Source organism: Vipera ursinii (genome assembly GCF_947247035.1).
Source record: "Vipera ursinii genome assembly, chromosome: 3".
Taxonomy (NCBI): domain Eukaryota; kingdom Metazoa; phylum Chordata; class Lepidosauria; order Squamata; family Viperidae; genus Vipera; species Vipera ursinii.
The window spans coordinates 176,122,312-176,138,504 of record NC_139516.1 but is presented as its reverse complement, the minus strand read 5'-3'; the positions used below and the strand labels follow the sequence as shown (position 1 = coordinate 176,138,504).

Sequence of the window (16,193 nt, the reverse complement as noted above, 5' to 3'; positions counted from 1 at the left end):
ACTGTGAAAGCATAACTCTCAAAAGCTACATTATCCAAGGTCATAAAAAGGTACAAACCAGCAGCATTTCAGAAGCAACTTAGGTGTTCTATAAAGTGGGTCAGTTTTAGTTTCCTGTAGGATGTTTGACAGGGCTTTCTAGCATCACAGACATTAATCTACAGCCCACCACAGTGCCTTTATGTTCCTTCCTCAAACTACAGTATTGTGTTTTTCTACCCATTAACCAAGGGTAAATGACCTAGATATCATGCCTATCAAAGCCTCATTTTTCTTTACCCTTTTGTTCTTTAATGTACCACATTATCACACAGGGAACACATTTGAAAATATGTTGAGGGCGTAAGGCAGTTCTTTGTGCATTTTTCTGAAGCTTCAGTAAGGGTTGAACAATATGAGTATAATTCAGGCTTTTTTCCTTGTCTTTTCCGGACTACTAATTTAGTATATTTGGAGATAGAAAAGCTGGTCAAGAAAGATACAGGGAGAAGACTGCTGTGATATGTTTGTTTCTGTTGAGAATGAATCAGTTGTGATCACTATATTCTAGGAATTACACCTTACATATCATGAGTCACTTTTATTAAAAGCATCATTACTACAGTTGGCAGCAATTTACATCTTATCTTACATGATAGCAATTTCCAAGGTGGGGGTGGGGGGAATAAAAAGACATCACCAAAAAAAGAAAAACAAATACATTTACAAAGTCATGTCTGTAAACTTCAAGGCTACTTTAGAGTTGAGGTAATCTGTTTAGCTTTGTGGCTAAAGTAACAAAGTCCTTTAATTTAAAAAGGTACCTGATTTTTAAAAAAAATTGTTTTACCAGTGCATTACAAAATCACGAGACGATTTAACTGTAGTTTTATCCTGCAAGAACCTTTTCAATGGGTAATTTCCAAAAGGTACTCTTCACATTCAACAGCTGCCTTATTATTGCTGTGTCTCAAGACAGAGACATTCACACTATCATGGAGATTGTCAGAGAATGTGTGTATATATGTGTGAGTGTGCGTGTGCACATATGTGCACGAGTGAACTTCCATACAGTCAAAATGATATAGAATGATATGCATGTTAAAATTTATCTTGACCTTCACAGCAAAAAATTAAAAATTAATAATTAAATATATAACTTCATACTTCCTTTCAGCAGCACTTCCTTCTATTTAGTGCCACTCTATTACAAATTGCTGCTTTATAATACCAATGGTACCAAAAGGAAAAAAAGCAGAGCATTATATCAATTTCCTTAAAAAGATAAGGTCATCTCTCCATTTCATCTCTTCTAGGGATAATAAATAATGCACTGCACAATACTTAATGACCAAGATACCTTTTGACTCATCTGTATAACATGACTTTTTGTTTGCTACACTATGTTACAGAACAGCTTATAAAACTAAGTATGGACATTAACTGTGAGTGTAAACAGTAGGACTACCACTTGTCAAAAGTTTTAAAACACTTGAACAGTAACTTGTACTGCTTATTCATCATTTTCATTGTTTTCTATTTCATCCCCCCCATCAAGTGAGTCTAATTCTTCACCCTGTGCTATTTCATCTTCTAAAGCAGAGGAATCTGCAGTTTTATCAAGGCTCTCCTCTGCATCACTGCCCTCTAGATTTTCTTCATCTTTAAAGGCAGCTTCTTCAGTTTTATCAGTAACCTTCACTTCACTGGAGCCCACTGCATTCTGAAGTCCCGCTAATGCTGGGAAACCAGGTAGTGTCAATCCTCCCAATCCCGGAGGTAGAAACATAGAAGGGTAAAACAGACCAGGAGCCATCGTTGACAGAAGGAAAGGATTGAAGGTTAGAGGGTTGGCAGGCAATCCAGTGTTGCTTGTGGTGGTAGCAGAGGCCACAGCAGCAGTTGCACCAACAGATCCATTTGCAGAGTCAGTAGCTGAAACAACGTCTGTGCTTTTCTCAGAGTCTTTGTTCTCCTCTTCATTCTCATTCTTCTTTTCTTCTACTTTTGAAGTGCCATCTTCATTTTCTCCTTGACTGGAAGCCATAGTGGTGTTTCCAGAAGCAGCTGTTATTGGGTTATTCAACAATCCACTTAGTCCAAACATATTGGGCAACCCTGCCATACCTGGCAACATCAGAGGCAGCATAGCAGCTGGATTTTTAGAATTACCTCCACCAGCAGCAGCAGCTGTCGCTAGTCCTGGAGGGAAGCCCATGAGACCTGCAAGTTGGAGAGATTGTAGGTTTTGTAAATTCTGAAGGCTTGCAAGATCCATTCCAGCGAACAGACTGTTCATTATCAGTGGGTTAATTCCCGATGTTGAAGCTGCAGCAGCAGCTGCTGCAGCTGCTTTGGCAATTTCACTTTTTGGCCTTCTCCCTCTTCTGCTTGCACCCTCTTCCCGCACCACGGGACCTGTGAGAAGACGGTCAAACATGGATTCTGGAACAAAACCCTAGATGATGGCAAAAAAGAAAAGCAGAAGCATACAATTATGCTTTCATTTTTAATGATGTCTAGATACTGAGCATTTTACATCATGCTGCTCTTACGATTCACCATTGTATATATTAAAGGGGTCTATTTATTCATCTTATTTGTCCCCCTTTTATCTTAAATCCATGAGTTATAAAAGTTAACCCTAATAAAAACTAGGTTTGTAATATCAGATTAAATCCAAGGAACACAATTGTAAGAAAAATTGTAGAAGCAAAATTTAAGGTCCAATCTGATTCTTTTCACCTGGGGATATGAAGAGGCAAAATAGATGTGTGAAGCACATCAGAAGCATTATATATGTCTTCTGATTTTCTTTTACTGCAAAATATGACATTGCTAAATATCAACAGCATAACTGAGGGAAATACATGGGATCCAAATATGGTACTGAGTTTTTCACCTGTGAATAGGCTTACCAATGAATAAGTCACAGGAAAAAAAGAGATGGTAAAGTTACATGAAGCATAGATACTTATGTTTTCTTGATTGGGTAGTCCTCAACTGTCCCACATATCCTTGTCAACAATGTGCTCTCCATGGAGCTGACCTTGAAAACCACTCAAAAGCTGCAACTGGTCCACAATGCAGCAATCTGAGCAGTGGTATGCTGAAGCTGTACTGTTTACCAACATACTTCTGGGTGCATTTCAAAGTGCTGGTTCTCATTTTAAAGGCATGGAGCCTACTTATTTGAGGAACTGCCTGTCTCCTGCAATTTTTCCACAGTTGGTAAAAGCTGACAGATTAGGTACAGTCTGGGTTCCCTCATTTAAATTATGCTACAATATTTTAATATTGTGAGAGGGCTGGAGTTGGATAGCACCAAAATGAATTAAATCGAATAAAAAAATAAACCTATTTTTTTTTAAAAAAAACTCTATTACTTACAGACTGTTTAACAATGTCAGTCCAATCTGGAGCAACAGCAAATTCTGGATTTTCTTCCAGCCATCTTGGCAAGTCCTTCATTGGTGGAGCCATAGCACCACCCATCTAGTAATATATATTACATTTTAATTAAAGGTCTATATTTCATAATGTATGCAGTTTAACAAAAGTAGCCTATTATTTATTTATACATACTGCCACTGATAATCTGATTATCAAATGGCTAATTAAATCATTATTAATAAAGTACAAAAGTACAAAAATTGTCAAAAATACTGCAACTTAAAATCCAAAAATGATAATAGAATCAATATTCCTCCTATTCCATGATGTGAAAAACTAAGAGAAATAACAACTCAAACTAGAAGTTACCCAGCCTCCTCCAGAAAATCTCCAATGAAGATCTTTGATTCAGTACTGATACTTCAAACAAAATGATACAGAATGTTTGAAGTGACTGAGGGATGCCGTTTTATAGAAAAGTAATATAAAAGTATCTACTTGAAGATTAAATGAAACAATAGATATTCATAGAGGAAATTAGTCAATGCATTACCTTCTTCCCATTCCGTTTATTTACAACAGGAACCCTCTCTTCTCCAGTTAAGGTGTTAATATCCAATTTATTAGGATTTCGACATCTGTGCCGCTTTTGCTTCGGTTTCTGAAATGGGGAAAACAGCACATCTGCACTCTTCTAAAGAAAAGAAAAAGGACAATTATTTCCTAGACATGAATGCTTAATTTATATTTAAAAAGTAGAATATATTTTATCACTGAAACATTGAGACCATTACATGTTTAGCACTAATATTTTAAAAGTCTTTGCAAATGCTTAACATAAACAGAGTTCCAAATCAAGCATTCAAGCTTGAGCTTTTCAAATAGGTCAGAGACCACAAAAATAATTGGACACTTTCAATATTTACAACTGTCTTGCTTACTTTACTTATTGTAAAGTGTTTTTTAAAAAAATCTTAAGAATTCTGTCACATATAACTGAAATGGTAAAATAAGAAAAGGAGAGTATTCACTTACTGGTACATAACTTGGCATATCAACAGTATACATGGGATGCAATTTAAGCCATTCAACTAAATCCTTGTTTTTAGGTGCATCTTCTCCCACTAGTCTGGTCCCATCTTCCATATTAATGACAGAAATATGAGTATCAGGATCCAGTTGCCCAGGAGATGGAATGTTTCTTGCTGGAGGAAGTTCCATTTCTTCATCAAACACTTTGGTCACTTCTGCATCTTCCTGCAGAAAGTTCAAAATTCCATTAACTTTCAACATAATGCTAATTCAACAGGAGTGAATTCAACACCTAACTTAAATGGGGAGTGCTGTTAGCCTTTTTAGACATTGTTAATAATGACAAACAACACAAACTCAATCTTGTTAACTCTCTTACCATTACTTATACATACAGTTCTATGGACAGTGAGGAAAAGCAAGTGAAAAACATGTTGTGATGCCATGTATGACAAAAATACATAAAGGCAATCATTCTGGTATCTTTGTGGCTTAAAGTAGACACATATGGCTATATAGTAAGGATAGACAACTTTTATTTGGGCTGGTGGGCATATTTGGATTTTTTAGGTCATGATGGGTATAGCTAGTATTGTAATACTAAGTTACCAAAATGTTCTGTACACAGTTTCATGGTCTTCTATTTTAAATGGATAAATGGGCACCTTTACAAACAAAACATCTGGCTCCAAACTACTTTTAATTTATATTCTAAACAGACCTGTGAGTTCAATAAGAATTGCTTTAAGTAAAATATTCCAAATGGGCAGCCACTTTAGACTTTTGCAAATAAATCTTCTGTGACTCATCTGATGAAGTAGACTATGATCCATAAAAGCTTGTTATAATCAACTGATTAATATTTAAGATACAAGACTTCTACAGGATTTTCCAGATTTCCTACATTTATTACCCCCCCCGCCCCCATATTAGGAATGGGCAATTTCCTAGTGGGTGACAATAAAAAAATAAAACAAACAAGGGTTTTCAAGGGCTTCAGGAAAAATGAATGGTGATATTTTTAGAGTAGCTGGTGCCAGAATGTTTTCACCTTTTTTGCATTTTGATGAGAATTAAGAAGAGACATGTATCTTTAAACTTCTTCAAATATGAAAAATCAGCTCTTAAATGCTCCAGGAATAAATTAAATATTTTTATCTTATCTATTCTGAGATATTCTGGGAATAGCTAGGGAGTTGCATGGGGCCACAGGCTGGCCCCTATGTTATCATAATTAAGCTGTATTTTCTTTTTCTTTTTTTTTTTGAAAATAATGTAACAGAAATATCTTCTTACTGCTGTCAGAGATGCTTGCTTGCCGCTTATAAATAAAAGATCAAGACCTTCTACGTTTTTCCTTCTTCCTCTTCTCCTTTTCATGGGTGGCTCGACATCAATTAAGGAACCATTTAGCAGATGTCTTGTGGGTGTACGAGAAAGGCCTGCTTGTAGCAGCTCCATTTGAGTTTTAAAGGCATCAGACACTGGTGTCGAAACAGTAGGTAACAGAAATTTTGAAGGAACAGCTGAAAAAGTTGAGGTAGAACTTGTTGCCTCCCTTGAGGCTTTTGATAAGTCTACAATTTTTTCTTGCCCATTTTCAGATACAATCTGTGATTCTCGCAATTGGGCAACCATTTCCATTAAATTTCTCCTCTTGGCTGCCCTTTCAGCCTCAATTTCAATCTTCCTCCTCCGCCTCCTCCGCTGACGTGGAACTGATAAATTGAGTACATCTTCCTAATGAAAAATTAACATATATCATTATGAGCAATGACTTTACCATTGCTTCCTTAAAAGAAGTGTGTTCAATTGTTAGTGCATTTTTGAAAAATGGGAAAAGCATAATATGATGGCACTGTCCCAATCAATATTTTTTGGCCTGACCAATATTAGCTAAGTTAATAATGTTTTTTTTGTCTAATGAAAAATGTGTCATAAAAACTACTTTCAATCTAAATATTATTTATTTTTGTTTATTTTTTCTGGCAAAAGTGGAATTTCTTGCCACATGTGTTTTCTGCTACTATTTTGGCCCTTTTCCTTTGGTTAAATAAAACATGCCTTAGATAACTGAGGCGATACGGAGACATCTTCACTGCCACTGATGCTGGCCTGACCAACCATGGAGAGTTCAGCAAAGCTTCTTTTCTGTAGAGGGCTGTCCACAGCTGCTGGTGTATACCCTGGTATAAGCCCTTGGAAATCAAACATCTGGCGTCTATTTATTGGCCACTTTCCCTTCAGCACTGCTTCACAGATGCTGTCTAATCGGTTGATCATTACTCGATCCTGCAAAAGGGAAATACAAAATCTGCATTATTGCATGGTTTAACAGATTTACTAATTTTAGATCCAGAGTAATTATAATTTAAATTCTGCATCAAAAAAGTATTCCCAATTACCCTGAAATTATACTGAATGCACATAAATGAAGAACAAAGATTTTTGCTGTTAGTAATCAAAATAAATGAACTGTTGGATGTGCAGTATTTTTTCCTGAGTGTTTGCTATTACTTAGACATTTTAAAACTCAAGCCGAATTGACAAGTAATAGTGTAATTACTACACAATGAATAATATAATCTTTACTCTCAATAACTTTGTCTTAGGTAGGTCAGAGACAACACCATCTGTAATTCTGTCCTAGGAAGTGGTTCTTTATTAGTGTCACTATTAATAAAGTTCAACTTTGTGAAAAGGGTACCAATCTAGGAACATCCCATAAATGTCAGTTCTCATTCCATACCCATTATCACTTCCACGTTCCACTCAAGCATGTATACTGAAACAATTTAATTACCGTATACTCAAAATAAAGGGAAATACAAAACATGCACTGCTGCATAGAGAATACTTTGAAACTTAACTGCATATTTTTGAAACTTTTAAGATTATGCTTTACATAATGTCATTCTGATTTTTCTTGTTAAGAAAGTTAAACTACTTGGCCAATAATATTTGCTTTTAAAATCTGAATGCTGTAAAGATTGTTTTCTTGTGCTGTTGATTATCGACATGAACATATTATATTTTCTGCTAGTGTTATTTGTACATTTGTACTGTATTATTTTGAAGTTTATTGTAAACTAGCAATAGATTAATTTTAAGCCACTTTCTCTGGAAACACAGTTAACAGTATCCTGAATCACAAAATAATTATCAATATTTGGAAATTATTGATTGCTAACCAGATAGGCTCAATCTTCACTAAATGACAAAATATAATACAACCTGCCAGCAGATTTCAGCAGCTGTAACCAGCTGCTTGTTTTCCCCAGGAATAAGCCTATTACAGCAAGGTTATTTTCCTTAATCCAGATGGCCCCGTTATGGTGATTAGGAAGCTTAAGATTTTTACTACTTTATTTTTTTCTAGCACCCAATGAAATCAGAAACTGAGATGTATATGAAGCTAGTACTATTTCACAATGAGCGCTTTATCCATTCTGAATTTTAGGGGTATTTTTTTAAAAAAAGAAAGCTATAAAATATTCTTTGTCTATTAATCCTTTTTAAGATCCATCTACATTACAACACTTAGGAAATATCATACTATTTATTTTAAGTTGTTGGTTTCTGAATAGCAGGCCTACAACATATCCTTTAGGTGGCAGGGAACAAAAAAGGAAGTCTCAGTCTGAAATTTTACTTTATTTTTCTGTTCTATTATAATGCAGAAAAGCTAGAATATCTCTAATAGAATCCTCTCCAGTTGAGAAAATCAGGTATGTTTATCTGCTGATAGCCAAACCTCTAAATACCTCATATTCTCCTTGAGTACCTCTCAACCTTCCTGAAGAGAATTTGCTCTATAGCTTCACAGAATTGATATACACTATTAAGCAATATAGAGCTGATAACATTCAGAAATCAAATGCTAAGAATCATGTTATATATTGAACAAACCTTAGGCCAAAAAGAAAAGGCAAATGTTCTTTCATGAAGCAGCTGGGCTACTGATGGGTCTCCATCTTCCATATAAAATCCATCACGCGTTTCATCCCTTGCAGTGCTCAGGGATGCATTGCTTTCTTCATCAAAATTCTTACCCCGGGAAATCATTCCTGTTGAGAAATAACAATCACCAAAAATTAGCTCCCCAAAGTAGGACAGTTATTTATGGTATAATAAATTTTATATGATCATTGAAGTTTTGATTAGACTAAGTACTGGGAATTTTTTGGTCCATCACAATGGACAAATATTGATGTATTTTATTTCTGAGGTGAACATAGAAGTAAAAATGCTGAGAAATTATGTTGGAAAAATTATATTTTTTTAGTGAAATTTATAAATTTATGGCATTTTATTTGGTAAAATCACAATAATTCTTAGGATGCTTTCTGACTTACTTGGATTATATATATTTTTTAAATATTCTATTTTACTGCAGTTCAAAGAAATAACACAGATGACAATGCTATTTCTAAAACATTTACATGGTATCCTTTATTTGTTAGAACCAAATAAAATAGCTATCAAACTGTGTTCTCAAGCTTTCTTGTCCATTACTACTGATCTTTCTTTACAACAGCACAGCAGTGTTGATGATTAAGCCTGTGCTCAGTTTTCAGAAAGCAATAAGGAGGTCAAACAATCTTGACAAGTGCCTTAACAACATGGTACATAATCTTATACAACACATAAGGATTTGTAGACAGATGTAGAAATTCCTTGCTAGAAAAATAAATGTGGAAAGGTTTACTGAAAAGAAAAATACTAAAGTCTTGAATTCCTAGTTCTGCATTTTAAAAAGTTTGAGTAAGATCAGACTTGAGACTCTTAAGTCTACTGAAAGAACTGCTAAGATCTGGTCTGCCAAGTATAGTCAATATAATTCTTAATTTATATTACCTTCAGGTTGTGAAGATTCTTCTGACTTGTCATCATCATCAAGTTTTTCTTCTTCATCATCTTCCGAACCTTTTTCAGAAATTGATTTAGGATCAACTTCTGTACTCAGTTCTGTATCTTTTATTTCACATTTAACAGAAACAGCCTCAACTTCAGCCTCAGCCTCTTCCTTATCACTTTTTACTGCAACATCTCCTGCCTCATCCTCCTCACTGCCAGACTTTTCTTTGGCTGGTACTTTTTCAACTTCTTCCAGTTTAACCTCAGCTTGTTCTGTAGGTTTTTCATCTTGTACTAGTGAGGTTGGGATAATAGACATTGACTGACCACAGCAAACCCCCAGTGGGTTTAATAGAGATATGGTAGTTAGACTAGCACCACCTCTATTTTGAGCAAAATTTTTATGAGAATCAAGAAAAGAAAGTTCAGGATCATTTAGAATGTGATAATCTGTCCTGCTGACTCCATGTTTAGCAGCTCCAATCAATAAATCTTTATCATGTTTGCCACACTCCCACCATTCTGGTAAATCCAAACTTGGCTGACACAATTTTAGCCTCTCTGCCAATAATGGGTGATGGAGAACCTGCTCCCGGACTTTCCTCAAAAGTTCTATACGATACAAAGTTCGAGAAGCACGTTCTTCAGTGATAGGCTCAATTATAGTAGAGAGATCAGGAGGTTCTATAAGGAAAAAATGAGTACAAAGAAATTAGGAAAATTTTAACATTAGTACGCATCACACAATATTCTATGCTATTTGATTTTAAGAAGAGTTTTTTTAAGTTGTATAATATAAGTTATTATTGGGTTTCAAATAATTCCCAATTTAAAATAAGCCCAATCAGTAGCCCTGCCCCCAAACTGAAGCAAATGTACTTATAGTTATTCTCTGCAAATGCAAAGAATCTCAATTGCTCTTAATTGTTTTAAACTTGGCTTGGGATAATAATAAGTTGGAAGGGACCTTGGAGGTCATCTAGTCCAACCCCCTTCTCAGGCAGGAAACCCTATACCATTTCAGGCAAATGGCTGTCCAGTCGCTTCTTAAAAACTTCCAGTGTTGGAGCATTCATCACTTCTGGCGGCAGGTTGTTCCACTGGTTAATTGTTCTAACTGTCAGGAAGTTTCTCCTTAGTTCTAGGTTGCTTTTCTCCTTGACTAGTTTCCATCCATTGCTTCTTGTCCTGCTTTCAGGTGCTTTGGAGAACAGCTTGACTCCCTCTTCTTCGTGGCAGCCCCTGAGATATTGGAACACTGCTATCATGTCACCCCTCACCCTTCTCTTTGTTAAACTAGACATACCCAATTCCAGCAGCCGTTCCCTTTATGTTTTAGCCTCCAGCCCCCCAATCATCTTTGTTGCTCTTCTCTGTACCCTTTCTAGAGTCTCAACATCTTTTTTACATCATGGTGACCAAAACTGGATGCAGTATTCCAGGTGTGGCCTTACCAAAGCATTGTAAAGTGGTATTAGTACTTCACTTGATCTTGATTCTATCCCTCTGTTAATGCAGCCTAGCACTGTGTTGGCTGTTTTGGCAGCTGCAGCACACTGCTGGCTCATATTGAAGTGATTGTCTACTAGGACTCAGAGATCCCTCTCACAGTTACTACTATTGAGCAAGGTACCACCTATACTATATCTGTGCATTTGATTTTTCCTGCCTAAATGTAGAACCTTACATTTTTCACCATTGAATTTCATTTTGTTAGATAGCGCCCAGTGTTCGAGTCTGTCCAGATCCTCCTGTATTTTAAGCCTATCTTCTGGAGTGTTGGCTATTCCAGCCAGCTTGGTGTCATCTGCAAATTTGATGAGTTCCCCATCTATCCCCTCATCCAAATCATTGATGAAGATGTTGAAGAGCACTGGGCCCAGAACAGAGTCCTGGGGCACCCCACTACACACTTCCTTCCATGTAGATGCAGTTCCATTGAGGACCAAATGCTGAGTACAGCCTGTCAGCCAGCTACGAATTCATCTGGTGGTGATAGCATCTAACCCATTTTTCTATCTTATCAAGTAGTAGGTTGTGATCTACTTTATCAAATGCCTTACTGAAGTCCAAGTAAATTATATCTACAGCATTCCTCTGGTACACTAATTTTGTCACTTGGTCAAAGAATGCAATAAGATTTGTCTGGCATGATCTGTTTTTGACAAACCCATGTTGACTTTTAGTGATGACTTTGTTTGCATCAAGGTGTTCGCTGATCTGTTTTTTGATTATCTTTTCCAGAATCTTCCCAGGTATTGAGGTCAGGCTGATAGGTCTGTAATTTCCTGGATCTATTTTTTCCTCTTTTTTGAAGAGGGGAACTACATCAGCTGTCTTCCAGTCCTCTGGTAGTTCCGCAGTGCTCCAGGATCTTTGAAAAATATAGTTCAGTGGTTCTGAGATCACGTCTGTCAGTTCCTTGAGAACTTTGGGGTGTAATCCATCTGGTCCTGGTGATCTGAACTCGTCTAGGCTGGACAGGTGCTCACTTACCATTTTCTTGCCTATCTTAACTTGCGTTTCTATTCTGTTTTTTATGGCACTGGTTTTCGTAGGTTGGACTGTTTTTTCCCTTTGTGTAAAGACAGATGCAAAAAATGAGTTAAAGAGTTCTGCTTTCTCCCTGTTGCTTGTCCCCTTCTTGCCACTTTCCCCCACTAATGGACCAATCATTTCCTTAACTTTTTGTTTTTTATATGTTGAAAGAAACTTTTTTTGTTATTTTTGACTTTGGTCGCAAGCCTTAGTTCATTTTGAGCCTTAGCTTCCCTCACTTCATCTTTGCAGGCATGGGCTATTTGCTGATATTCTGACTTATTTATATGCCCCTCTTTCCAACTCTTATACTTGTCCTTTTTATCTTTAAATTTATCAGAGTTCTTTATGTAGCCATGCTGGTTTCTTTTGAGAGCTGTTATTTTTCTTCTTTGTTGGTATTGTACTAGACTGGGCCTTTATTATCTCACTTTTCAAAATTTCCCAAGCTTCTTGAGTTGTTTTCCCCTTTAGGATTCTCATCCACGGAATTCTTCCCAAGGTCTCTCTAAGTTTATTGAAATTAGCTCTTTTAAAGTCCAAGACTCTAGTTTGGCTGTGTTCTGTTGCTTGTGCTTCCAGAATGTTGAATTCCAATATTGCATGATCACTTCCCCCCAAGGTTCCTGTGGCTTCAACACTTTCTATCATTTCATCTCTGTTTGTGAGAATTAAATCCAATATGGCTAATCCCCATTTCCCTTCTCTAGTTTTTGGGAGAGAAAGTTGTCTGCTAGGTTTGCCAGGAATCTGTTTGATCTTCCACTTGGTGCAGAGTTTGTCTCTCAGTTGATATCAGGGTAATTAAAGTCCTCCATTACTATTGTGATGTGCTTCTTACATACCTTAGTTAGCTGACTAGCAAAAAGTTCATCTATTTATCTTAAAGGCCCCAGCTCAGTTGCTGAAGTGTTAGAAGCAGCTGCTAGGTATTTTCATTTTTATCCTTTACTGAAATATAGTGTACCATAGGGGTCAAAATGTGGGACCAGCACTGGAGAGATTCAAGTCTATTCTTAGTAGTGGGTGGATTTGTATCAGATACATTCTTTTAGCCCACAGGAATATTGTGGGGAAAACCTGGAAGAGGGATGATATTGTTTCTGCCTCAAGCTCCTAAAGGAAAGCCAGGATATAAATCTAGTGAACAGTAAATAAATAGATAATCCCTGGGTCTATGTGATAGTTCAGAGAAGGAAGCAGCACTCCTAAAGAGACTATTATTAGTCACAACTGTTCTACAGAGAAATGCATCCATTCATTTGATTGTTAAAAGTCTAGTAGGAGCAAGGATGCCTATAATAAGCTCCACCTTCAATACCTGAAGCCTGAAGGCAGTTTTTATTTCCATTTGCTTTTATATGTGATCTAATTTTATTTAATGAGAACTCTACAACTGCAAAATTATAGCATGTGTTCACAACAACTGGAAAAAAGGAAAGTGTAAAAGGGAAAATAAACATGATCCTTCTTTAAACAAAATATCTAAAATATGTTTTAGTATTATGGAAAACAATGGGCTTGCCTTCATCTGGTTTGGCTGGCATTCGACACACTCGCCTGCACATAGCTACAAAACAACTGAAGTACTTCTCCAAACTTTCATCGGATTTCTTATCAAGTCTGGCAAAAGCTCTGAACTGGTTCCAATCAAACTGTTGCTGCATAGGGTCAAAAATAACTCCAAAAGTAGATACAACACGATAAAAATCTGCTTCCTCTCTTCTTGTCCACCTAAAAACAAAGAGATTAGTACGTCAGGATACTTCCAAAGTCCAGCTGAATATCAGCATGTATTCTAAAGACAGTAATTTTATGTTGCAAGGCAATACTAATTTCTATGAAGAAGCCTGGAGAAACTTACTTTTGACGTTTTTCTGTTATTATAGCTTCTCTTTCTGCTTCCAGTGCTCTCACTTCTTCACGAGGTCGCCGTCGACGCCGGTCAGTCTTCATTAGTGCTTCTTGCCTCATTTGTTGCCTTTTATAGCTACGTTGATAGGCAGTAATGAGACGGCGCAAGCGAGTAGTCAGGGTTGAAGTGCTTGGCCAGTAGAGTTGACCAAAATCAGCACTATTTTCACTGTGCTTGCCTGGAGAATATTATCAAGGAAGACAAGAGGTATACATAATTAAAGACAAATACCAGCTTGCAAAATATCATCATAGAAACATGCAACAAAAACACTTTTGATAATAAACCCCTCATGGTTAAAGGAAATTTTATGAAAAGGCTTTTGAATTACTATTATGACCAATTTTCTTAACTGTATTCCAATGTAACATTGGCAATAGCAGATAGCCCAAAGAGTAATGTTCATATTCAGTCCATTTTGTATGATTTTGTATACACATGGAAATCTAGTTTCTACCTTAAATAGTTTTGCTGCTACAGTAATTAATATTAGATAATATATGTAAAATAATAATAGGTAAAAAAATAGAGGTAAAACTACCAAATGCACTTAATACATTTCACATATTCCATAGTACAATTACTAACAAACTGATCCTTAATATGCATTGGATCACATTTTTATCGTTAGCATCTTTTTTCTTCCATTCTTCCATTCATCACCAAAGTTTTCCAAAATCTTACCTGCATGGAGTTCTAGAGATTCTTCCTTGTCAGAAGGTGAGTTTGCAAATTCCTTTGACAAAAAAGAAAATGTAATGAATAATAGTGTTTCAAAATAACCTAATTATAAAGTGTGTATACTATAAATTATTAACATACCAATAGAAGAGAACCAATAGAAGAGGATTCCACAATATTAATGTTATTCACAACAATATATGTATGTATGTATGTATGTATGCATGCATGCATGTATGCATGTATGTATGTGACTCTGCATTAGCATGTGAATAGATTCTTACATCAATTTCATCCTTGAATGGAATTCTGGTTGGTTTATATTCCGGGTCTTCATCTTCTCTATCAAAATCACCTCTAAATGAAATAAAGTCCAGAAAATATCAGTTAATCACTCAAAATGTTTTAAAAAGAAAAAGAAGAGACTGGACAACCATTTGTCTGAAATGGTATAGGGTTTCCTGCCTGAGAAAGGTGTTGGACTAGATGACCTCCAAGGTCCCTTCCAACTTTTTTTATTATTAATTATTATTATTATTATTATTATTATTATTATTATTATTATTATTATTATTATTATTAATCTTGAAGCAAAAGGAAATTCTCCCCAGCAATACCTATTGTTACAATAAAAAAATGATTTTTTTTATTTTCCTCAACATATTATTTTGAAACATTCCTATATATATGAGAATCCACAAATGTGATGCAATAGGTGAAGTCAGGCCAGCATACACAATACAGTTAAAGTTTATTAATTTTTTTATAATGTCCTGCTTACCCATCGCCACCATCTGTTAATAGATCTGTCCCTCTCTGCTCAGCAGCAATGGCCTTGGCATCAGGCATGCCAACCCGTTCCAAAAAACATAGAGTAGAGTCTGCTCTCATAGAATTGTACTTCTCATAGCCTGCATTCAGATAAAACATAAAAAAGACCAATATTTATAAACAAGAATCCTTACAGATTATACTTTTATAAACTGAAAACCTTATTTTAAAAATCCTTTCAAGCAATGATACTGCCAATGAAGTTCCTGAAAAATGTGTGAATAAGTGATAGAAGAGAAAGAGAAATATGATAAATATTTATACTGTACACCTAGAGAAAAGTGCTTATGAGTTGCCCTTCTTCCATTACATGCAACCAAATTACCTCCTTTTGGTTGTTCTGGTCACAATGAAACTAGAGCATTATGCTAGGGAAATATGTAGGATGATGCCTGTATGTAATGATACTGCTCCCATCGTAATTTTCAGACTGCTGTTTTTTCTTACTGACCACATTGACTAGATGGAAAACGGCAGATCCCAACAGTACATGGCACCAACATGGTTTTTAGGCTTGATTTGCCTCAGTTGAGCCCACAACAGAACTCCTGTATATAGGCAAAGCAGCACAATTCAATTAGAATTTATTCCACAATACACTCTCCTTAACTGCTGTACAGGCTCAAGCCAAGCTGTAATCATGAAAGGTTTTATAAGCCATCACTCTCTCCTTTAGACAATCTGGGCTACTGAGAATACTGCACCAAACTCCAGAGAATTAGGATTATAATCAGGATTTGTCCACTGTTTATATCATGCCAACTCTACTTCCCTAGTCTTTCAAAGTTAACAAGGCTGCATCTCACTCAAGGGAGCCCAGAGTTTTCAGCACTGACATTTGTGAAATATTGCTTGGAACATCGCCCAGAAGGCACTTGTACCGATTAATAGCAGAGGTTAAGCCCACCATCCACTTTGACACTAGCTGGCAGAATTAGTAAGTGAACAATGTTGGAAGCAGAGTTTA

At 36.1% G+C, this 16,193-nt stretch overlaps 1 protein-coding gene across 2 annotated transcripts in view; it reads right to left on the bottom strand.

Annotated features, from left to right (window-relative positions):
* Nucleotides 1-576: 576 nt before the first annotated feature.
* CHD7 (chromodomain helicase DNA binding protein 7) overlaps nucleotides 577-16,193 on the bottom strand; it is a 206,207-nt gene continuing 190,590 nt past the window's right edge. For both annotated transcript variants that reach the window (XM_083361196.1, XM_083361195.1), the window contains 13 exons: nucleotides 15,177-15,306; nucleotides 14,680-14,752; nucleotides 14,399-14,450; nucleotides 13,664-13,892; nucleotides 13,325-13,533; nucleotides 9,262-9,945; nucleotides 8,314-8,471; nucleotides 6,465-6,696; nucleotides 5,701-6,140; nucleotides 4,408-4,629; nucleotides 3,926-4,066; nucleotides 3,370-3,474; nucleotides 577-2,437 (listed from right to left, as the gene is read on the bottom strand). In XM_083361196.1, coding sequence (XP_083217322.1) covers nucleotides 1,493-2,437; nucleotides 3,370-3,474; nucleotides 3,926-4,066; nucleotides 4,408-4,629; nucleotides 5,701-6,140; nucleotides 6,465-6,696; nucleotides 8,314-8,471; nucleotides 9,262-9,945; nucleotides 13,325-13,533; nucleotides 13,664-13,892; nucleotides 14,399-14,450; nucleotides 14,680-14,752; nucleotides 15,177-15,306 — 3,620 coding nt within the window. In that variant the 3' untranslated portion in view covers nucleotides 577-1,492. The remainder of the gene's footprint in view (nucleotides 2,438-3,369; nucleotides 3,475-3,925; nucleotides 4,067-4,407; nucleotides 4,630-5,700; nucleotides 6,141-6,464; nucleotides 6,697-8,313; nucleotides 8,472-9,261; nucleotides 9,946-13,324; nucleotides 13,534-13,663; nucleotides 13,893-14,398; nucleotides 14,451-14,679; nucleotides 14,753-15,176; nucleotides 15,307-16,193) is intronic.